Source organism: Rhinoderma darwinii, chromosome 1 (assembly GCF_050947455.1).
Source record: "Rhinoderma darwinii isolate aRhiDar2 chromosome 1, aRhiDar2.hap1, whole genome shotgun sequence".
NCBI lineage: Eukaryota > Metazoa > Chordata > Amphibia > Anura > Rhinodermatidae > Rhinoderma > Rhinoderma darwinii.
Window position 1 is genome coordinate 200952070 of NC_134687.1, and position 25442 is coordinate 200977511.

A 25442-nucleotide genomic window follows, 5' to 3' on the forward strand; every position below is an offset into this window, starting at 1 on the left:
ATTACGCTTTGCTCTGCTGTAACTACCATAGAAACAGTAACGAAGTGCAGAGATTGTGAATAGACATCCCGTGGAATGTCTATTCACTGTCTAAACACTTCAGTGTTGTTAATGTGTTAGTATAAGACAGCACATAAGGATCTAGCAGGATCCCTATGCGCTGAGTAAATGAATGGAGAGGAGTGCATGATGCTGATTGGTCAGCGTCATACACTCCCCTGTACAACGCCCACTTGGTCTAAAGTGAAAGTACGCCCACTTGGGCATTAAGCAACTCATTAGCATAAATCTAAAATTGCTCCTAACGTGGTGAAAATAGATTGTTTTTTTTTTTTAAATAAAAAGCACTGCTGTCACCTACATTATAGCGCCCATCTCCTTATGTAGGAGATAGGGCACTTATAATGTGGTGACAGAGCCTCTTTAAGTTGCCATCACTGAATGGATTAAAGCCAAGTGGAAATAGAGTAGAGGTTGCTAGATGACTAATACACAACCTATTTAGTTTAGAGAACAACAAAAATGGCAGCACAACTAATCATTTAACAGGGAAATTAATACAACTGGGATTCCTTCATTCTGGAAGAATATGATTGCATAATTTACAGGATACAAAGACTTCATATACTGAGACCTAATAATAGTTCTCGGCAGTTTTTAATACCTATTGCATACTTTTTCTCGTAAGAATTATTTTTAGGGTAAAATATTTGTTGGCAATCTGACAGCTAAGTGAAATGGATGTAAAAACAACTAGCATATGATACATTAAAGGGTACGCCTCATGCACACGATCGAGTGTGCCACCCGAGTCCCGTCAGTGATCGGAGGAAAGATAGGACATGTTCTATCATTCCTCGGACCATTTTTCACGGATCCGATTCACCCGCTATAGTAAATGGGTCCGTGAAGACTATCGGGTGCCACTCGGATGCCGTCCAAAGCATTCTGTTCGCACTTCTGCCGCTTCGTTTTAGCGATCGGTGGTGGTCCCAGTGCTCAGGCCCCCCAGTGATTAAAACTTCTGACATGTCACAATGACATGTCAGAAGTTTGTTGAACGGTTAGTTACCCTTTAAATTATAATTTTCTGCCAATTGTAAAGTGATGTTAAGGCAGCTGAGAGTATGGCCTATTTTATTATTAGGTAAGTTTTCGAGTACATTTCAGAAGTAAGGGCTAATGCACACGACCGTGTGTGCTGCTCGAGTCCCGTCCGTGATCTGTGGAATGATAGGACATGTTCGATCTTTCCACGGATCGGAGAATCGGGTCTGTGATTCACCCAATGAAGTGAATGGGTTTGTGAAAACTATCGGGTGCCACTCGGATGAAAAACGTGTTAAGCTTTTCACGATGTATCAGTTAAATGGATGCCATTATGTGGTTAACGGATGCCTAACAGTGGTATTCATCACCCATAGACTGTAATGGTGTTCGTTTAACTCTTATAACCCCTTTTCCTGATGTATCCGTTAAACGGATATTATTATAGCGTATGGGTGACGCATGCCAGTGTTGAAAAAAAACTCTGAGTCTTGAAACGTCTAATTATTCAGTTAATAAAGCTATAAAGCTTTCTTTGCATCATGGACCAGTTCCACCGTTTTTCTCCTTTTCTGGATGCCACGTTCCAGCCTACATTTAACGTATATGTGGGTAGCTTTTCTCGGCGTATACGTCAAATGTAGGCCAAAAAACTTGATGTGAACATAGCCTAAATAATGTAGGTACAGATAGTAGTACCTCTCTATTTCTCTCTAAAAGAGACTTGACAAAACCAGTAGTGCCTCCATGTCTATACCAGTAGCGAGTCATACGTTGGCCTCTCATTCATTACCACAGATAGTACTTCCCGACAAAGTGAGAAAAAACACCATGGTTCGCTTCACATTAACTGAGCCATGAGCTTTGATGGATGTGTTTTGAAATGGATCCTAACAAATGCTGACAGAAACCATTGATGTATGTTGGGGTCCTTCAGGTGTCCTTATGTTACAACAATAACAGTGCAGCAGACTACGCTATTCTAGCTTAAAAAACCAATGGAAGCTTGATGGAATATCGTAAACAGAGCCAAAGCCCGTAAATGAAAATTTTACACAAGATATTGCCAGACAATTGCATTATTGTTTTCCCTGCAGCAAATAGTAGAAATACATGCATTTAATCCAAACAATACTTTTTCCCTAGTACTTGGAACTAATTTTTCCAACATAATAATGCCGCCCACACGTTGCTATTCAACAAAAAAGTCCTTATGCCGATCCCTACCGCTAAGAGCAGATACACTGCTGCACGTGAATGGTAAATCTTCCTAGTTATGCATTGATGTATCTCATTGCTGCTATGCTGCTGCATGTATGCTCACAGCATACATGCAATATCACCATGGTCTGCAATGAGGGATTCCAGGACTGAACTAGCCTGAAGAGCCTACCTGTGAATTGATGGGGTTATCTTCTCCTTCTTTGTACTACATACGGTAACATGGGTTGTGAGCACCTCAACCCACATGATACATTGGTTTTATTTGCCTTTGTACATTGCTGATAGTCTTGAACCAGAACTTTTTACATCCAGCTCTGTTGCATTATGTCTTAGGGGCCGTTCACATATGTCCGTTGCTCCTGTCAGTTTCCCTCCGGCATGTTGCAAAACTGGAGGAGGGAAACTGATGCTAGAACGGATCCCTTAGCTGTCTATGGGATCTGTCCTGGCACAAGGTAAATGAGTTGTGGCTCTGTACAGCACTGGACCTGTGCAGGAGCTGGATCCAAAAACGTTACCTGCGTTTTTGGGTACGGCTCCCAGGGAGGTCCGGTGCCGTATACTATCTATTTTAACTGTGGCCGAATGAACGCCAGGTGCTGTCTCATCCACTTTCCGGCAGCACCTGGCTGGAAGGTGAATGTGAGCAAGAGCAGAGTGACACCCCCCTGTAGATAGTGCCTCTGTAGCTGTGGATGGGGTTTCGCTCCAGGAGGAGCCCCTGACGCCACTGTCCATATATGTAACATATGATTAAAGGCATTTTTTAATCTTTAAAGCGCGATGTATACGGAGCCTGACTAGAGGCACAATGAGCCCCTATATCTCCATACTAATCCTCTCAGCATCACGAAATATATTCTATAGGAGTATTTTGCTTTGGCAGGTAAATTTGAAAGGTGTTCAAACACGTCACACCATTTCTTTTTAGCCTTGTATGCTAGGGCTATACTGTATAACTACAGTTAGGTCCCGAATTATTTAAACAGTGACACAATCTTCATGATTTGGGCTCTGCATGCCAGCACATTGGATTTGAAATGAAACAACGGAGATGCAATTGAAGTGTAGGTTTAATTTAAGGAGTTGAACAAAAATATCCTGTGAAACGTTTAGGAATTGCAACCATTTTTCTACACAGCCTCCTCATTTCAGGGGCTGAAAAGTAATTGGACAATTTAACATTACCATAAATAAAATGTTTTGTTTTTTTAATACTTTGTACAGAATCCTTTGCAGGCAATGAAGTCTGGAACCCATAGACATCACCAAACACTGGGTTTCCTCCTTTGCCAGGCCTTTACTGCAGCGGTCTTCAGTTGTTGCTTGTTTGTGGGTTTTTCTGCCTTAAGTTTTGTCTTAAGCAAGTGAAATGCAGCTCGATCGGGTTAAGATCTGGTGATTGACTTGTCCATTGCAGAATATTCCACTTCTTTGCCTTAACAAACTCCTGGTTTGCTTTCGCAATAGGTTTTGGGTCATGGTCCATCTGTACTGTGAAGCGACGTCTAATCAACCTTGCTGCATTTGGTTGAATCTGAGCAGAAAGTATATCCCTGAACACTTCAGAATTCATCCGGCTGCTTCTGTTTTCAGTCACATCATCAATAAATACTAGTGACCCAGTGCCTTTGGCAGCCATGCATGCCCATGCCATCACACTGCCTCCACCATGTTTTACAGAGGATGTGGTGTGCTTTGGATCATGAGCTGTTCCAAGCCTTATCCATACCTTCTTACTCCCATCATTCTGGAACAGGTTCATCTTCGTTTCATCTGTCCAAAAAATGCTGTTCCAGAACTGGGCTGGGTTCTTTAGATATTTTTTGGCAAAGTCTAATCTGGACTTTCTATTTTTGAGGCTGATTAATGGTTTGCACCTTGTTGTGAACCCTCTGTATTTGCTCTCATGAAGTCTTCTCTTTATGGTAGACTTCGATACTGATACACCTACTTCCAGGAAAGTGTTCTTCACTTGGTAGATGTTGTGAAGGGGTTTTTCTTCACCATGGAAAGGATTCTGCAATTATCCACCACTGTTGTCTTCCGTGGACATCCAGGCCTTTTGGAGTTCACGAGATCACCAGTGCGCTTTTTTTTTTTTTCAAGAATGTAGCAAACTGATTTAGCCACTCCTAACATTTGTGCTATATCTCTGATGGATTTCTTCATTTTTTTCAGCCCAACAATGGTCTGTTTCACTTGCATTGAGAGCTCCTTTTACCTCATGTTGTGGGTTCACAGCAACAGCTTCCAAATGCAAATGCCACACCTGGAATCAACTCCAGACCTTTTACATGCTTAATTGATGATGGATTAACGAGGGAATTGTACAATTCCCTTTGGTCCCTTGAAAAAGAGGCAGCTACAAATTAAAGAGCTGTAATTCCTAAACTCTTCCTCAAATTAGGATGTGAACACCCTCAAATTAAAGCTGAGAGTCTGCACTTTAAGCCCATATCGATTATATAACTGTATATTAAATGTTTTGGTAAACAGCTAAAATGCCAAAACTTGTGTCACTGTCCAAATAATTCTGGACCCAAGTGTATGTGCCAGTTTTGAACCTGGTCTTTGGGCTCATTCAGACGAGTGTATAAGTAGTCCGTGTGGCTGACGTTAAAACAACGGCCGTCACACGGACTTATCTACTTCAATGGGGCCGTTCACACGATCGTTGTTTCAACCGAGCGTGTAAAGGGTTAGTGAAAAAGTAGGACATGTCCTATTTTACTGCATGTCACACATCCCTCCAGACTCTAGTCTACAGGGGATCTGTGACAACGCGCCCTGCACGGGTGCTCCTCGGACGTGAAAAACTGCAGTTTTTCAATTTGAATATTGTTGTTGAAGAATGTTTTGGAACTTAAACATTTACAGAAAGTTTCCAGATTCTTTCTGTACCCTTGTAAAATACCTCAGTCTTCTTTTTTTAAAAGAAGTATTACTTCGGCTCAGTGAAATAGATGTAGATGATCTCTAAATGCACTTGATGGAGTCTGATATACATCACAAGCACCATGCTTTTGTTGCCTGTATGACAATCATGAATAATGGAAATACATGGCCTTTACAGAGCAACGTCAAAATGCATGTGGGGAGGAAAATAAAAGAAAGCAAGAGGCCCAGCTCTCCCCCCCCCCCTACAGCATAGATCCAAGGACTCCTGAGAAACAATCAATGTCATAATGTCAGGAAACATTCAACACGTGGCTCAGTGGTCAGCTTAGTTGCCTTGCAGCACTGGGTTCCTGGGTTAAAATCCAACCAAGGGCAACATCTGCAAGGAGTTTGTATGTTCTCTCCGTGTTTTTTGGTTTCCTCCCACACTCTATGTACAGATAGGGCATTTAGAGTGTGAGCCCCACTGGGGACAGTAAATGAGAACAACTTCAATATGATGGGGCTATATACACTATTTTTCGGACTATAAGACGCACCCAGGTTTTAGCCAACAGAAATTAGGAAAAAGTTATTTCATATTTTACTACTTTTACAAAAAAAAAATATGTTAAAAAAAAAATCTGAGAGCCATATCTTTTATATATTTTCATTGATTGAGCGCTGTGGGGGCTTATTTTTTGTGGGACGAGCTGTAGGTTTTATTGGCACCATTTTTTTGGTACACACGGTTTTTTGATCACTTATTTAAAAAAATGTAGCGCTAAGGTGAGCAAAGAAGGATTCTGATGTTTTCAATTTTTTTTTTACACCGTTCGAGTTAAATAATGGTATATTGTAATAGTTCGGACTTTTACGGACAAGCGATACAAATTTATTTTTTTACATTGTGCTTGGAGAAAAATGGGAAAAGGTTTTTTTTCTTTAACTTTTTATATTTTTTACACTCCTGAAAATGTATCTAACTTTTTTCTTACACATTTTATTAGTTCCCCTAGGGGACTTGAACCAGTGATCGTTCGATCACTGGTACAATACACTGCAATACAAATGTATTGCAGTATATTGTAATTTTTACAGGCTTCTGATAAGCCCTGCTGGAGGCATGGCTTAACAGAGACAGACAGAAGGCAGACCTGAGGGCCTTCATTAGGCCCCCAGGCTGCCATGACAACCATCGGCGCCCTCCGATCACGTTGTGGGGGGGCTGTTGGAGTGGGCCGAACCCCTTCTAACGGTTTACATGCCGCGGTTGCTATTCACCGCGGCATGGGGTTTTCCCATAAGGGACATTTATGACATAGCCACAGGATATAGTTGTAAGATGGGCTGCACTCCTTAAGTTGAATGTTGGTGCGGTTAAGGTTCGGGTCGGAATTCCCACAATATCACGAACAAAGAAAACCCCAGCACAAAAAAAGCCATTGAAAAGTCAATTTAAAGTTTCTTGACTTTCTTTCTTAATTCGTTAAGACTCAAGATAAAGATGACTACATCTGTATATGTCAGGAGCAGTGGCGTAACTACCGCAGTAGCAGCTGATACAGGGCCCACGGCTTGAGGGAGCTTGTGCCGCCAGCCGACACGCCCCCCCTCCCATATGACCGGTGGCGTCGCCAGCAGCCGTTATGTTACAGCGGTAGCACCGCTACTATGTGGCCCGCGCCGCCGAGCCACTAACATGTATGGGCCGGGCGACACAGACCCTCTCATGCCTGTAGGGATCGCTAGCACCGGATGGGGCCCCGGTGCTAGCGACAGCCACCCCATCTTGCAGTAATTGTACCTGCGTCTATAGCACTCAGGTACAAATACATGCATTAGCGCTGAATGGCCGGGCATGTTCCGTGCCCGACCATTCAGCGCCTATCGAGGACGCTGATTGGCTGGGCAAAATGACTTACCCAACCAATCAGCGCCTTTCAAAGACGCTAACTTCCGTGCTTGAAAGGCGCTGATTGACGGGGCAAGTCATTCTGCCCTGCCAATCAGCGTCTTTGAACGACGCGACGTTCAGCTCGAGCAGACCTGCTCAGAAGAGAGCAGATCTGCATTGCCATTGGACAGTGCGGGAACGGAATCATGTGAGTATGTAAAGTTTTTGTTTTTTTCTAATAAAACTGTGAGTGGCCTTATCTACAGGTGACTCTATCTACAGGGGGCGGTCATCTATATGTGGGGATGTGGGCCACTGTATACAGGGGGGTCTATATGTGGGGATGTGGGACACTATATACAGGGGGGTCTATATGTGGGACACTATATACAGGGGGAGCTATATGTGAGACACTATATACAGGGGTGGGCTATATGTGGGACACTATATACAGGGGTGGGTTACCTGTGGGGCACTAGCTACAGGGGGGCTATATGTAGGGCACGGTTTACAGGGGTGGGCTATATGTGGGACACTATATACAGGGGGAGCTATATGTGAGACACCATCTACAGAGGTGGGCTATACGTGGAGCACTATCTATAGGGGAAGCTATATGTAGGGCAGCACTGTGGCTCAGTGGTTAGCACGATTGCCTTGCAGCTCTGGAGTCCATATGTGGGCACTATCCACGGAGGGCTGTATGTGGGACACTATCTACAGGGGCTTCTATGTAGGGCACTATCTACAGAGGCTCTATGGGGGTCACTATCTACAGGGAGCTATGGGGGCACTATCTACAGGGTGTGTGTGTGGGATACAGTGTATGCTACTATTATAATCAGGGACAGTGAATGGCGCTATTATAGTTAGAGGTGCAGTGTATGGCGCTTTATTATATTTAGAGGTGTTCTATGGGAGTTACGGAAACCGCGTGGCTCAGTGAGCTCGGCTGTTTCCGTAACTCCCGACCACCTAACTAAGTTGTGGCCCGGAGGTAGCGGGAGCCAAGTAAGCTAACACAAAGTTTAGGGGGCCTCGTTCTAGAGATAGGTGCTGGTCCCAGAGGTGGGACGCCCATCTATCGGACATTCATGGCATATACTGTGGATATGCCATAAATGTCCAAGATGGGAAAACCCCTTTAAGTAACGCATGCTAAAACTGGCTTAAACAGTGCCTGGTCATGAACTGGTTAAGCTAATACAATAAGGGCCTGTTAGCACTGGAGTCTTATCTTAGACTTTAATCTATTTTTAAGAAAACATACACTGATAAGTAGGCAGTATTGCTGTTCCCTTTCCTACCATGCATGTATAGGACATTAACGTCACAGAGCATACAGGGGGTCGGAGCCTCTTTTTAACCTGAACATAAAACAGATGTTCAATAATCTCCAATCACATGTCTGGATGTCTAAAAGCCGCAGTATAGTACCTAATAAATGACTATCTTCAGTGTCCTCCCTAAGATGTTTTACCAGAAACACTGCTGTGTCTTTTCGGATTACCGTCATGTTATCAAAATTTGTAAAAATAAACAAAAACACTTACATATGTATTATCCATTCAAATCGATATATCTATTCAGAAGTGGCAAAATTGCGGTGCGGATTCTGCACCGTAAATCTGCAGCAATATACAGTACAATACATGTGGATGGGGTTTTCAAAACCCCATCCACATGTAGCGGAAAAAATCTGCATGGAAATTTTAGTATGTTGCAAATGCTCATTACAGTATGTTGCGATAAAGCCACAGCTTTTCACTGCAGATTTCTCTCTTTCAATACATAGGGTGAAATCTACATGTAACCTAATTTGATAAACATGGAGGCTGTGCTGTACTTAATACATAGTGTCCTTGTGTGTGATGAGAACTTTACATAACAGTTAGAGGTTGCATAGGCCAAATGATGTGAAATGAGTATTGTAGCCTCCATTATACCACCATTCACTTCTACTGGACTAGCTATGGCATAGCTATGGGTATGACTGTTGCACACAAATTTGTGTGCAAGATGGAATTTTTGCTGCCACCTAGATATGACATTTGTAACCACTGAACAGCCCTGGAAGTCTCGATTTGGGGGGGTTGAAAGGTAGTACTCTGTAAGCAAAATGCAATGGTGTCATCATGGTCAGCCTCAGCATCTCCCAAGGCTGAGTAGTTCTCAGGGCCCTCTGCACTCAAGGGGGGAGGGCCTAGGATAAAGGTGCTCTTCAATTAATCTAATATGCACTTCCCGTCCTAGACACACAGAGAAACCAGTCAGCAGAAGTCAGTCGCATAAACCGGTGCTGTGACTGACTCCTTTATGTGATATCCCTCCGCCACTGAGGGTCCCCCAAACCAGGATGCATAGTAATAAGGGTGAGATAGGCAGGTACCCCACTATCGCCCTAGGGCTACACATCCCACTTTAGTTTTGGAGCTAGTCAAGTGGTCACTCTCAGCCAATCACTAACAGCCCCCTGATGGTACCTTCCGGGGTCCTTTCAGTGGCACGTATTAAGATAGACATGACAGTCTCTTTAACATATAAATATAATGCATTCAATTCTATCACAGCAACAAATCCAGATTTGATAAGATACCATATTGTGCCCCCAATGCCCTAGTCCTGTTATATGTTACTTTCCTGAGGACGAGAATCCCAGAATATCATACTGAGTGAGAAGAACTATGCAGACCAGGCCCAGATGTCCTGAAAAGTTTACGAATAGGATCCTTCTGGCCATTATGTATATGACAGCTGCAGAGGAGAATACAAAGCCACATTCTATAATGTTCAGAGCAACACACCACTAGAAAATGCCTGCTACATATTCTACCACTAGAAATGCACTGAATTCAATGCCGAGTCAAGACAAAGGATATGATAGAGAGTGACAGACACTTAATTCTGGATGACAATGGACAGATCACTCTGCGACAATAGAGAGAAAATGACAGATTGTGCAGACAGGAAGACAGTGTCAGAGCACATAGCACCTGGTGACAATGCAGGGGTGACATGGGTGACAAGCACACTGACACTCACAACAAGAAGCTCATCTCCTTGCTAAGCCGACAGCAGCAGGGACAGCAGCAGAGCGCAGGAGGTGACAGTCCACTCAAAACAGCAGCTGTAATCCTTCTGCCTGAGATGGGGGTGTGAACCACACGCTGCACAATGTCTTTTTTTTTCAACAACTTTATTTAAAAAGGAAAAGGATGACAACAAGGACAGAAATTATCTTGGAAAACTTAGACCACAATAACACCGCAATTGTATTTCTTTTTTTTTTAAATAATTTTTATTACTTTTTAATTTTTACAAACAGAAAACATGTTCCGGCAAGATTCAAGCAGAAATTGTTACAAAATAAAGAAAATAAAAGCATAAGGCACATGCTGTCCAGTGTAATAACAATCTTACACATAAGGCACTAAGGCCCTGAGTGGCAAAAACAAAAAAGATAGCATTGAGGAAGACAAGTTCAACATCCAGGAACGGAACAGGTTAAGTAAAGAGAAACATACAAATAATAAGAGAATACTAAACAAAAACAAATATACAATATTCCATGCAGATAGATAGTTAGGTGCTGGATATGTTACGTAGGCATCAAAGGGGAGAATCTAGTATTACTGGCTTTTAAATTATATAGATGGATGACAACAAATGTCCCAAAATAGAATCCAAAGAAAGGGAGGAACTATTTTGGGTGAGGAGAGGGAGGTAAAGTAGGCAAAGAATGGAGGGTCGGAGAAGTATTCCTAAAGGACCACCAAGGATTCCACATAGAGGCAAATTTAGAATGGTTCCTAACCTCCCGACTTGCAAGTTCCTCCATCCTGCAAATGTGATCTATTTCGTCGTACCATTGTTGTATGGATGGAGGATCTCTGGATCTCCAGTGAAGGAGTTTTGCAGCAGTGAGGAGATGGGTAGTGAAGTCATTTTTGGCTGGTTGAAAGGAAAGGCCAGGGGCCCAAATTAATATCAAGGGAGTTGATAAAGATATTGTTTTCCCGGTAATACACTGAATTGTGTTTAGAGACTGTATGCCAAAAGGGTTTAATAAGCGGACAATCCCAACAGATGTGTGCGAGGGAACCCATATCCCTACCACAACGCCAACATGACAACAGGAATTAAATTTATTTTGTGCAAAAATTTTGAGCTAAAGCTACGTCTTATTGGAAAAAAAGGATTTTTTTTATCTTCACTGCCCAATTCTAATAAAATCTATGAAACCCCTGTGGGTTCAAAATGCTCACTACACCCCTAGATGGATTCTTCAAGTTGTATAGTTTCCTAAATGGGGTCACTTTTTTGGTGTTTTCACGGTTTTGGTCCCTTAGGGGCTTTGCAAATGCGACATGGTCTCCGCAAACTATTCCTGCTAAATTTGAGCTCCAAAAGCCAAATGTCTATTCACAATTCCTGCACTTCGTTACTGTTTCTGTGGTAGTTACAGCAGATCAAGCGTAATCCCGCGAGATTACGCTTCCTCTGCTGTAACTACCACAGACAGAGTAACGAAGTGCAGAGATTGTGAATAGACATCCCGTGGAATGTCTATTCACTGTCTAAACACTTCAGTATTGTTAATGTGTTAGTATAAGAGAGCACATAGTGATCTAAAAGGATCCCTATGTGCTGAGGAAATGAATGGAGAGGAGTGCATGATGCCGATTGGTCAGCGTCATACATTCCCCTCTACAATGCCCACTTGGTCTAAAGTAAAAATACGCCCACTTGGGCATTAAGCAACTCATTAGCATAAATCTAAAATCGATAATAAAGTGGTGAAAATAGATCGTTTTTTTAAATAAAAAGCATTACTGTCACCTACATTACAGCGCCGATCTCCTTATGTAGAAGACAGGGCACTTATAATGTGGTGACAGAGCCTCTTTAAATAGTAACTGCCTGATATAATGTTAGTATTAGAGAGACAGAGGAATAGAGTCCACATACATATTATATATATTTTTTTCTTTTATATCACATTATACAAAAACATAAAATATATAATAGACCGGAGATCTCCTCAATATTCATAGATCAAACTGCAATTCCATTTTGTATACAAAAATCCATACTTAGTTATACTATAACCTAGGGCTGGTCAATTATGACCTAAATCAAAATCATGATTAATTGAACATGTAACCTCGATTACGATTATTGAACGATTTATGCCACACCCCCTATTTGCATGCTACATCATTGAATTAATATTTCTCCCCTGAGTCTGCTGTATACTACTGTATATTATATACCCCCAGACACTGCCCCCACATAGTATATTGCCCCCATAGTGCTCCCCACACAGTATAATGCCCCACAGCTGCCAATATTACAAGATATTTTTTTTATATACATTACTCATTTTCACAATGAAATAGATAGAGCCATGGGTCAATGTCAACATCTCTTCGCTCAATCGTTTTGACCAAATCTCTCTTTTCCCTAAAAATGATCGAGTAGCACCGATAGTTTTCACCCTTCATTGGGTGAATCGGGTCCGTGAAAACTAACCCGTCTCTCCGATCCGTGGAAAAATGTCCTATCTTTCCACGGATCACGGACAGGACTCAGGCGGCACACACAGTCGTGTGCAAGAGCACTTAGGGATTTTCTGCTTATATTCCCTTAGATATCTTTCCAGCGGGAGATTAAATGTGCAGTAAGCCCAGTTAAGCAACATAAATTGGATTTATCTCTACTTTTCCGTGTAGCAGAACTCATTTATACCTTTTAAACCCTTCAATAATTTTTCCCTCACCCTAGCTTTGGTGAAATCCGATTTCAGAGCCTTTTTTCACTTATCTATGCGGCCTTCTTATTTTCAACTATCTTAAATATATAATTTTATATTAGTAGTTTGACTCTCATTCAAAAAGCAGCCTTTAGTGTTCAGGAGGGAAACCTATGCTTTTAAAAATTACAATCACATGTAACTGCAGAAATTTAGATGTTAGACAACTGTACTTTCGTTGTATTAATTCCAATAGATAATCTATGTAGGCAGGAGCATTACTAGGGGGGGGGGGGGGGGCGACAGGCAGGGCAACTACAAGGGATGGAAAGGGGGCGCTGACCAGGGGAGTGGTGGCATGTGCCCTCCGGGCCGGTACCCACATAGACGTTTAGGGCCATGACCACCCATTGCTGTTAAATTTATTTAAAAGCTGGGGTAGCACAGGGGACAGGAGCGGGAGCGGTGTAACGTAATGCGCGATGTTCTCTTGCACAGGCAGAGTGTGTGTGCTTCGGGCGACATGTGGCATCATATAATGCAGCCGGCCATACACTCTGCCTGTGAGGAGAACATCATTGAAGTGTTCGGCCCCAGCTATTTACCTAGCAGACAGGCAGAGAGAATGGATGAAGAGAGGGCTGGGGAGGAGCAGTCTTACACACAACTCTCCTCCTGCCTGCAACGTGTGACCGCTGACAACATCAAGATCACTCCACGGAGCTCCGGACTGATAAGTACAGCTGTGTATGTGCAAGTAGGGGGCGCGGGCAGTGTGTGTGTGTGTGTGGGGTTCTTTATAAATCGTTTTTGTGTGGGAGGGGGGACTTGACTGTAAATATTATGTGTGGGGTGAGAGGATTCTGTATAAATTGTTTTAGTGGGAGGAAGGATTTGACTGTGGCCTCATGCACACTTCTGTCGGCTGTTGAACGGCCGCTAATGACGGTTCCGTGAATCACGGACCGCACACGGATGGCTTCCATGTGCAGTCCGTTGTTTCACAGACCAAATCAATGCAAAGGCCGAGACTGTTCCGTCAAAAATGGGCAGGAGCAGGACCTGCTCTATTTTTGAGGGAACGGCCGCATGGTTCCGTTAAAACAACGGAAGTGTGCATGGCCCCATTGAAATGAATGTGTCAGGGTGCTATCAGCTAAAACAACGGATAGCACCCGGAAGAAAATAACTGAAGTGGGCATGAGGCCTAAAGCACACATCCGCTGCCATTATATGGCTGCATATCACGAATCCGCGAAACAAGGACCGCACATAGAACTATATTGCTTGTAAAATTTACAAATGGCTTTATGCTTCAGCTACATAAAAAAAAAAAAGTGAAAAAAAAAGTTACACCTCAATGATTGGTAGGGAGAGCAAACATGGTAATTGCGAGGGAGATGTCAGGAAAGAATTTGGGGGGGGCTAAACTGAATCTTTACCCCGGGTGCAGGAGAACCTAGCTACGCCTCGGTGTGTAGGTGTGGAGTTGAATAGACAGAGTCTGATAGGGTTTTGGGCTGGAAACAGACTTGGCCAGCAGGGATAATTTTCTCCCACTGGTGTATTGTGGGAGAGATGGGGTTACAGGAAAGAAATTTGGGCACATTTATAAGAACTATTGCCATATTTTTAAAACATGTGGCTGCCATTTTCTTGGTTATACAGTAGCATCCAACAGCACCTATTGTTCACTGGTGCAGAACCCTTATTTATACAGTGCCCAGTTACAGTCCACTGGCGGTGTACTAGATGCCGAGCAGGTTCGTTTCCATCAAGTCATGTAAAATATAGGAGAGGTGAATGATGGAGCCGACAGGAGAGTATTGAACTGCACATTTGTAGAGGGCATACAGTGGAAGGGAATTGGTGGGGAGGGGTTCGGTGGCAATTAAATGAATGATTGCCCATTTGACAGCTATGGGGCTAAGGGTAGTGGGGCAAATTTAAAAAAAAACAAAAAAACCTGCCTTGAAAGCTTTGTTCAGTACCTCCCATCCAGAGGTTGCACTTGCCACCCTCTGCTCACGTCCTATCTGATCACTAACTCGACTGCAGTGGTGAATTACCTGTACTTTACATACTTTCCTCATCTCTCAAATTGTAGCTAAGTATATGGTGATTACAAGACAGAGATAAAAGTGTATCTTTTTCCCTCTGAAAGGGAATCCAAAACCCTACTATTGTGGAGGAAACCCAGACATTTCTTGGCACTACTGAGGTACCACTTCTTCCATTCCTACCTCTAAGAAGCTTGGTGTAGGGGGGGGGGGGTATAGAACTGTAGAATTTTTGCTTAGCGTTATATATTCTGGCGCAGATCTGTTTGTCTAGTCTATGCCGGCTGTGAAAGTGAGGAACCGACGACCAGATTAAAGGGAACCTTGGTTGGGAAACACTGCTCTGGGGACCGGCATGCAATGTAGGCGATACAAGGGCTTTAAGTGACCCTTGGGAGGCTCTCTTAGGCTTCAGAGTTCACACAGAGTTTTTTTGCAGGCAGAATTTGTATCTTTTTATTTTTATCTGCCTGCACGCTGTTTGCCGCGTTTTCGCTCGCGCCCATTGAGTGCCACAGGCAAAAACGCCACGAAATACGCTATCTCTGCCTCCTGTTGATGTCAATGGGAGGTCAGAGGCGTAAACGCCCGAAGATAGGGCATGTCGCTTATTACCGCGAGCCTTTTTTACCGCTCGCGGTAAAAAAACACGTCCGCCCCCCATTGAAATCAATGGGAGGCATTTCCGTCCGTTTTTTGGCGCGTTTTCCGATGCGGTTTCCACGTCAAAAAAACTCTGTGTGAACAGGGCCTTACGCCCCCTGATCGGGAGAAGCTGTCTAGAGGGTAAATAGCTCTCTCTAGTTCACTGGTATCTAACAGATGCCATACTTTAACCCCTTTGCGACATGTCACATACATGACAGCCGCCAAGGGGAAGCATGGAGCGTGCTCACGGGCTGAGCACCCTCTATATTGAGTGGGTTTCGGCTGTATGTTACAGTTGACAGCCCATTGCAACAGGGGGAATCGAAGATCACTTAGATTCTGCATGTTTAACCACATAGATGCCATGGTCCATAGCGGACGTGGCATCTCTGGCGGCCAAATCAGTTTGCCCATCGGCCCCTCCACAATGCGATCGCAAGGTATCAATGGTTGCCTTGGCAGCCTGGGCGCCTAATGAAGGCCCCCAGGTCTGCCATCTTTGTACTCTGATTAAGCCCTGCCGAAGGCAAAGCTTAAGGGGACACTCCGGCCAAAACGAAACTTTCCCATGTACCATTATGCTATTCCATGTGTCAATCTATCACCTGTTATTTTTTCTTTCTGCTTCTATCTCTATATAACAGACTGGGATGGATGCTTAGCAGCAGTGTGAATCAGGCTCGGTGACACGCTTTCTCTATGTAAGTCTATAAGAGATATTTGTGTCACCCATCACAAGCTTCAGTGGTTCCTGTACCACACTAGTTTTGCACAGGGGGGGGGGGGGGGACGACGACGACAGAAACATCTATCATCAGCTACCACTGATACTTAAACAGGTTCCTGTCGCATACAGTAGGTATAACATGGAAGAATATAGTGCAGCCTCCCTGGCTGTATACTTATGGTTTCTCAGCTTATTTAGGAGAATATAGAGATAATGGTAAGCACAGTGTCCCCCAGCTTGCAGAAATGGTATGGTATTTAGCTGGTCATGTGATGCTGTGCTGAAGCATCATGGGATTGATAGCAAAGCAGAGAGGAAGAGTGTCACGATGGGTGCGTGGACACACTGGGCAGTACCACCATAGCGGGATAGCAGCTGGCCAAACAGCATACCAAGGCAAAGTCTATAGTTCAAATAAGGGTACCTGTGGCAATACAGACAGTAGCGATGGCAGGCTCGGATGGGACCTTGGCAGCAGGCAGATACCAGGCGCGGTGAAATATAGCAGGCGTAGTATACGACACAACACGACTCCAACTCTCTACGGTACAGGAACAACGTAGCATTGGATACAGGAACGGGAACACTGGGACCTGGAAACCCCTAAGGGACCTTTTGCAAAGACTAACACGGGTAAACACAACAACGCTCAGGCAATGAGTGAAGGGGCGTGGCCCTTCTTATAGTCCAGGGTGATCTGGGAGCAATCAGTCAAATCTAAAACATGTGTGTGCTCTGGCCCTTCAAGGCCGGGAAAGAGCTAGAGCGCGCACCCTAGTGGTCTGTAATGTCGGGGTAGGGAGACAGACAGGTGAGCCCTAATCTACCCGCCACTCAGTCCCTGCCTACTTGCACGGCCCGTCCTAGGCGACGGCGTAGAACTCGGCGACAGTCCCTACGCTCAATAAGTGCACGACAGACAAATAGACGAGGGTACACAGAAGCTAAGTGAAATGGGGCAGTTGCCCATGGCAACACCGTGAGCAACAAGAGTAGTGAACGAGCCGAGTCAAACCAGGAGTGTACGAGGTACCAAACGCAGAGCAGGAGAGTAGACAGTAAAGCCAGGGTCAAATTGAAGCTGAGGTCAATAGTACAAACAGGAACAACAGAGCCAGAATCACAGGCAAAGGAAAAGCAGGAAATGAAGGTATAAATAGACCGAGGGCGGGAGCTAGCTCCGTGCTGTGATAGGCTCTCCCACTCCTCAGCCTACCAGCCTGAGTGGTAGCAGATCGAGTCACTCTATCAGACCTAGGAGCAGATGCAAACTGATTAACCACGGGCGTCGACACAGAAGCTGTGTCTGGTAAATCCTTTACATGGTCACTGCAGGACAGGACGGCTGCATCTGCTGTCATCTCTAGGGAGGAAGACGTCTGCAGAATGATAGGAGTCTGCGGTCTGTGACCGCGGACGTTACAAAGGGAAAGCTGGGGAAATCTAACAATCAAGATGGTAGCTTTATTTTTTAAAGGCTATGGACACCTTTGAAAGTGTTTTTTTTAATTAATAAAAACGTCAGTCAGTGTGCTTGGTGCAACTTTCAAATTAGTTTTTATTAAAAATTATTTTTACTTTTTAAGATACAGCTGGCTCTGTATCCTGTAGCAGCTGTATCGTTCGCTGAGACCTGAATCCGTCAGGTCTGCGGGATTGACGTGTTCAGTGCCAGCGGGTCCTACACGCAGGATCCATCTGTAATTGATCACATCTAAGTTATGAACTTAGATGTGATGGAAAACAAGTGGATCCTGCGTGTCAGAGATACGCAGGAATGGCTTACACTTAACCCGTCAGTCCCGCAGACCTGATGAGTACAGGATCCAGTGAAGGATACATCTGCTCTGTATACAGGGTAGCTGTATCACCCCCAAAAAATTTTTGACATTTTTATAAAAACAAATTTGAAAGTTGCACCAAACACACTGACTGAAGGCAGACATGGAAAGTTGCGTTTCCACTGGAGGTCTTCTTTAATAGGAATCTGTCAAAATCACGATATACTGCAATACATTAGTATTGCCATATATAGTGCAAGCGATCCAACGATCACAGGTTCAAGTTTTCTAAGGGGACATAGAAAAACGAAAATACAGTTATATAAAAAAAATTACTAAAGTAATGTTAAAAAATTTACTTAACTGGTATCGCCGCGTCCGTAAGTCTGAACTATTCTAATATGACATTATTTAACCTGCACAGTAAACATCGTAAAAAAAAATACTTAAAAACGCCAAAATTGCTGTTTTTTTGGTCACCTTGCCCCCCAAAAAAATTGATTAAAAAGTGATCACAAAGTCACACGTACCCCAAAATGGTACCAATAAAACTACAGCTCGCCCTGCTAAAAAATTGTATCGACCCGTAGAACAAAAGTTAACGTTTTTACCGCACGATGAACACCGTAAATATAAAATTTAAAAAACAAAGGAATAAGCTGTTATTTTTAACCATTTCACCCCACAAAGATTTGTTTCCCAGTACATTGTATGGTACGATAAATAATGCCATGAGAAACTACAACTTGTTCCACAAAAAAACACGAGCCTCATGCAGGCTATGTCAACGGAAAAATGAAAAAAAATTATGGCTTTTGGAAGGCAGGGAGGAAAAAAAAATTGCCTGTACCTCCAAGGGGTTAAAGAAACCTGTTGTGACAGACTCTATGTAATTATAGCATTAGATGGACCTCTAGTGACCTGCTTTGTGTCTGAACATTGAGTTGAGCCTCAGTATTTAGGTTCTGAGGTCATGTAAGGTACATCAGTGTAACACACAAGCATCCCACAGGTGTCACCTTAGCCGGATACGAGGAGTAGGTGACAAGGTCAGGTGACTTCTACAATGTCACAAGGATCCGCTCCTCCACGTGATAGCCGGCACTATCTACTAGCTGCACACACCGTTGTATGACGGGAAATTAAGTCCTGCAGTGGCAGCTCATTCATTGGCCGAGCGTACGCGCCGGAAATAGCAGATCAGGTTTACGTTTGAGACGTCTTCACTGATTTGCCGGCGTAAGGCGATGATTGCTGGGAGATGTAGTTCCGACGGCTTCTCACCGTCACCCATTGGTTAGACGTGAAGCGGTGGTTGGAGGGAGCTGTAGTTCTTCTTCCCGTTTCGGAGCCGTGGAGTCGTCGGCTGGTCCTTGGTGAGCTCCCCCCCTGGGTTTCCGGGTGTGGTGTTTACCCTTCCTCTGCATGGCCGGGAGCTGCAGAATCATCAGCGCCTCAATAGCTCAGCTTCTGCTGAGGGGCCAGGGCCGGGGAGCTGCACTGCTGTGGAGAGGAAAGCCTGAGCTACAGAGCTGTCTGTGGCGGGCAGGGAGACTGTGGGTTCCAGGACAGGAGAGCAGAAGGCTGCACAAGTCCTTCTGCACCAGCAGCTTCCAGGTAAAGAGCACATGCTGGAGCCCAGTCCAGAGGTGTCTTGGCCGTGACAGGTGTGTTCGGGTAGACGAATAAGACGTTTAGCGGCTTTACCTCAGCCGTATTGTTCTGTTTAATGCGACATGGAAGGGAAATTCACGACTGACGTTGATAGTCTCCTAAAATGGAATCCTTTCATCTTCCATTGACTTTAGTGGGATCCATACTGGGTAGAGCAGCATAACAGACCACAATTTTTCAAAAACAGAATGATCGTAAAATCCCAGCAAACCCGTTAAAAAAGTTTTGTCAGCCTTTGTATGGAGGGTGGTGGGCTCCAAAAAGATGGCATGGATGAACAGAAAACTTTATTAAAAAGGGGGCTACCATCTCTTTTTCTCTAAATAGTTTGTAGCTACAGTATAAGGCTCCATTCAGACGATGCGGTTCAGATTCCATTAAAGAGACTGTGTCACCACATTATAAGTGGCCTATCTCCTACATAAGGAGATCGGCGCTATAATGTAGGTGACAGCAGTGCTTTTTATTTAATAAAATGATCTATTTTCATCGATTTTAGATTTATGCTAATGAGTTGCTTAATGCCCAAGTGGGCGTGTTTTTACTTTAGACCAAGTGGGCGTTGTGCTGAGGAGTGTATGATGCTGACCAATCAGCGTCATGCACTCCTCTCCATTCATTTACTCAGCGCATAGGGATCCTGTTAGATCGCTATGTGCTCTCTTATACTAACACATTAACGATACTGAAGTGTTTAGACAGTGAATAGACATTCCACGGGATGTCTATTCACAATCTCTGCACTCCGTTACTGTCTGTGGTAGTTACAGCAGAGGAAGCGTAATCTCGCGAGATTACGCGGTAAATGACAGGTTACAGTGAGATTACGCTTTGCTCTGCCGTAACTACCACAAAAACAGTAACGAAGTGCACAGGGCATAGCTATAAAAGTGGTTGCTGGGCATGGGATGGTTTTTCATGCTGATACCCTATCCACCGGTTAGGTCATCATTGTATGATCTTTTGGGGTCTGACACCTGGGCCCTGCGCCACTGCTACCTTGGGGCACCGGAAGCTATGCAGCATCAGTGCCGGGAGCAGATGGCCCGATCACTGTATAGTGGCTGTGCTGGGTTACTGAAGCTCTGCTCCTATTCACTTGAATTGGAGCAGAGCTGCAGCATGGCCGCTATAAGGTGACTGGAACTATCTGTGTCCGGCACCGACCACTGCATAACATCCGGCTGCCTCCGGGCACCAGAACAGCTGATCTGTTTGGGGTCCAGGTGTTGGACCCCCACAGATCATATACTGATGCCCTATCCTGTGGATAGGTCCTCAGTCTGAAAAACCGCCCCTTGCCTGGACAACAATTGCTGGAGTGGTCACGTGCGGGTACTGCATGTCACAGGTTCAGCAAACGTAGACACAGCGGAGGACTGTGGACTGGCAGTGGGGGATTAAAAGGTGAGGTTTTCTTTATTAACCGTATGCAGATCAAAGTAAACTTGCTGGTTAAATGTTATATTGTAATAGCGCAGACTTTTATGGACACGGTAAAACCAGTTATGTAACGTTTTTATATATATATTTTTTCACTTTAGGAGATAAATGGACAATGGTTTTACTCTTTTTGTTAGTCCCCCTATGGGACTTGAACCAGTGATCGTTGGATCGTTTGCATGACATACTGCAAGGCTAATGTATTGCAGTATATCGGGATTATTAGAGGCTCCTAATAAGCCTTGCCTCTGGCAAGGCTTATTAGGAGCACAAAGATGGCCTTCATTAGACCCCCAGGCTTCCATGACAACCATTGGCACCCCGTGATCGGCCTTGGCTCAGACCTCCCCCCAAGGGCTATCATCCTTGTGGAAGGTGTTCCTTCTTCCGTCTTATGCCTACTAAGAGGTTTTTCTCCAAACCTGTTAATGGGAGCAAGTACTTCATTAAAGAGGATCTGTCGCTACTTTTGTAATGCCCAACCTGCGAACTACCTCTAATAGGCGCTGTCACTCCGATAATTCAAGTAAAAATTTGTATTTGTTTTAAATGTTATGAGCTTATTTCTAAAGTTCGCTGTGTGAAACTCACTGCGTGTCCTATATTGGTGCGTTTTCACATTGAAGTCAATGGGTGCGTGAAAATCCTGCACAGCACGTGGATGCACATCCGTGTGCTGCGCGTGATTTGCGTATCAATTCCATTAAAAAAAATTAGCTTTCCGCCTGAAAAACACATGCCACTCGCAAAGCACAGATGCAATAACGCAACGCACACTCGCCAGGTTTACGTGCGCTTTTTACGTGCGTAAATCTGACATTCTCGTGTGAATGTAGCCTAAGGTATCTAACAACCATGACTAGGTATCCCGATGAATGGGCCACTTCATAGAAATTGGGAGTGATATAAAAATGTTAATTTGTGAATAATATTCTGCTCTTGCTGTCTCCGTTATGGATATTGGATTAGAATTGTGGTGATTTTGAGGTTACTCTCGTCTGTAATCCTCTAAATAATGCATAGTAGATACTATACAGTTTATCTTCCATTATCATACCCTAATTTCCCCAGGAATCCCTAAAGTTAGATTTTAAGTCCAGGAACCTGCACAGTAACTTTGTGTTTAAGTTCTAGCAGATGCGCAATCGCTAAACAGCCTGCCCTTAATAACGAAGTCTTTGAGCATGCGCAATGCGATACATTCTAACCGTGTTTTTCTTGGTGAGCAGCAATCTCACTGCGCAAACTCCAGAAGTCTTCCGCTTATTGGCCAGGGATATCTTCCATTCGTTGGCTGAATTTGCCGCCAGCCAGATGACACGCAGGCATGATGGAGCACGCTGGTGTCTGATTGGTTGCCAGTCACCAAGTCTTAGTGACTATGACGGATGCTATTTCAGTCTGCCTAGTGGCATGCGAGGCGCCATATACCCCTGAGGACGGTGTAGTTATTGCAAAACATGTCAGGGGAGCGTCGTTTTTTTTTCTTTTAAATTAGTGTGTCGCCTAGCTTAGTATAGTTATAGGATGCGAACTGCAGACAATCTAGTCGTCAGTATTATCGTAGGTCTAGCAATGATTACACTGCCTTGCTGCATTGTTTATTATAGGAAATACTGCATTAACACAGAACTACAGGCAATTCATTTTAAAATTTTGTCTGTCTGAAATGTAATAAAAGTTGTGGTGTTAATGGAATAAAAAGAATTCTACTCTAAGTAGAGTGGGAAAAGGGTAATTCGTACTAAAGAGAGACAGACACTCTGCCCATGGAGGTCTATTAAGAGGTTGAAAATGGAGCAGAGTGAGTCAGACGCTCTATCAATAAAAGTCTATAGGGAGGGGAGGGAAGGGAGGCACAGAGTGAGAAAGACACACAGACATGCTGCAGCTTCCTGGTAAGGGTATGTTCACACGGCCCATTTTCGGCCGTTTTTCGGGCCCTAAACGGGCGAAAAATCGGAAGCAGAAAGCCAACAAACATCTGCCCATTGATTGCGTGATTCGCGCAATAGTAGTAAAAACTATGAATGAAAACAGAAAAGCAACAAGTGCTTTTCTGTTTACAAACATAAAAACAGTGTCATAATGATGGCGGCTGTGCGAAAATCACGCAGCCACGCATCATATGCTGCTTACACGCGGAGCTGTTATGGACCTTTTGCACGTGCAAAACGCACACGTTCGTGTAAATCCGGCCTCAGTGTTATCTCACCCCAGTGCTGGATTCTCAGCTACACTGCTAGTTACTGATGTATGATGTCCTCCATGCTGCTTCTGATTCTAAATATGTAATATAGATATGAGAGCAGGCTTCTCTATTCTGTGTGCTGTCTTCTACATGATAGCAGTTAGGCTCCGCCCACTAGCTCAGAGACCACTAAGAATTGAAGAGCGAACCTGCAGAGGAGAAAACTGCTAAAGGCCTGTTTACATCTGTGTCTGTGTTTTCGATATTCTCCTCTGTCAGAGGAGCGGAACAACGAAAATACCAGAAGTGCTGGTTCTGTTGCATAAGGGACACAATTAGCGTCCAGTGGAACCCATTGAGTTTAATGGGTTACGTCCGGTTTCTGTCATGGTGTCTGTGGTTTAACCAGAAAACGATAGCTCAGCGCGCTGTGCTATTATTGGTGGAATTTTCGGCTGGATCTGTGATGGAGGCCCTAATGGAGCCTCAAACTCAGATGTGAACAGGCCTTAAAAAGAAAAATGCAGAATACAAGTCATATAATGGCAAGAAAGTGTTATTCCTCATGCACACGCATGACATCCAATTCTGAAAAGTTTCCTGAAAAGTTAGGCACGCTCTAACCCTAAGGCAACATGTCACGTAACTAAACGTGACAGCAGCAAAGGGGAAGTATGTTACAGCCGATACCCCACTGCAACGGGCGGTATCAAAGATCACTTCGATTCTGCCTGCTTAACCACCTAGATGCCGAGGTCAATAGAGGCCCTTGCATCTGAGCTGTTAGAATGAAGGGGGCAGCCACCTCCGACTGTCGGTTGCCCCCCCCCCCCGATTGCGGGGTGCCAATGGATGTCATAGCAGCCTGGGGGTCTAATGAATGCCCCCCCCAGGTTTGCTATCTTTGTGCTTCTATGAAGCCCTTCACAGGAGACTGTCCAAATCACGATATTCTGCAATACATTAGTATTGCAGTATATAGTGCAAGCGATCGAATGCTGGTTCAAGTCCCCTAAGGGGACTTATTAACAAACGAAAAAGTAAAATCATTTATATTTTTTTGTGTTTTATTTATTTAATGTGGCAAAAAAAATATTTTTTAATTAAAAAAAAAACACAACCCTTTTTTTTTTTTTCTCCTAAAGTAGTGTTGAAAATGTTTTCAATTTACATAACTGGTATCGCCGCCTCCTTAAAAGTCTGAACTATTACAATATAACGTTATTTAACGTGCTCAGTTAAAGCCATAAATAAATGAATTAAAATGACCCAATTTGCTGTTTTTGGGTCTCCTTATCTAACCAAAACAATTTAATAAAAAAGTGATCAAAAACTCACATGTACCCCAAAATAAAAAGTACCACTAAAAACTACAGCTTGCCCCACAAAAAATAAGCCATCACACTGCTAAAGAAAAATAATTATTGCTCTCAGAATGTGGTGAAACACAAAACTTTATTTATTTTTTTTTTAGTTTTTTTTTTCTTTATAAAAGTGGTAAAACATTGAAAAAAATATCTACATATATGTGGTATCTCCGTAATCGTATCGACCCGTAGAATAAAGTAACATGTTGGTTTTACCTCACAATGTACACCGTAAATATGAAACCCAAAAAACAAAGATGGAATCAAGGTCTTTTGCCCATTTCACCCCACAAATAATTTTTCAGTTTTCCTCTACATTATGTGGCACATTATATAATAGCATGAAAAACTACAACTCGTCCCGCAGAAAACAAATCCTCGTATGGCTATGTCAACAGAGAAATAAAAAAATTCTGGCTTTTGGAAGGCGGGGAGGAAAAAATGAAAACCCAAAAATTGGCTGCATCTCCAAGGGGTTAAGCATGCAGCATTTTCTTTTTAGTTTTGTTTTTGGTGTGTGTGTGTATGTATATATATATATATATATATATATATAGCAGCTTTCCTCTATGGGGTTGTAGTATCCAGACTCCGGCAATCAGCTCACCTTTGGGAAAGCTTTGTGCTAAAGAGGGTTGTCTTGGTCGGACAAACCCTTGTTTTTTTTTTTCTGTTTTATTCTCCATTCAGAATTCTGCTGGATTTTATCCGAGAGCAATGCATTGTGGAAGCCCAGAAGACCGTGCTACAG

At 43.6% G+C, this 25442-nt stretch overlaps 2 protein-coding genes across 4 annotated transcripts in view; one reads left to right on the forward strand and one right to left on the reverse strand.

Annotated features, from left to right (window-relative positions):
- MOB1B (MOB kinase activator 1B) overlaps positions 1-19125 on the reverse strand; it is a 98975-nt gene extending 79850 nt beyond the window's left edge. The window contains exon 1 of one of the 2 annotated variants that reach the window (XM_075860725.1): positions 19036-19125. Coding sequence is in view for 1 of the 2 variants with exons in the window: in XM_075860724.1 (XP_075716839.1) it covers positions 10091-10104 (14 nt within the window). In the remaining variant the exon portion in view is untranslated. Of the gene's footprint in view, positions 1-10090; positions 10212-19035 lie in introns of those variants that run through there. The other variant, XM_075860724.1, reaches the window with a different exon arrangement.
- Positions 19126-19222: 97 nt separating this feature from the next.
- The window catches only part of GRSF1 (G-rich RNA sequence binding factor 1), a 76394-nt gene continuing 70174 nt past the window's right edge, over positions 19223-25442 (forward strand). The window contains exon 1 of one of the 2 annotated variants that reach the window (XM_075860722.1): positions 19223-19633. In XM_075860722.1, the coding sequence (XP_075716837.1) occupies positions 19442-19633 (192 nt within the window). In that variant the 5' untranslated portion in view covers positions 19223-19441. The remainder of the gene's footprint in view (positions 19634-25442) is intronic. The other variant, XM_075860723.1, reaches the window with a different exon arrangement.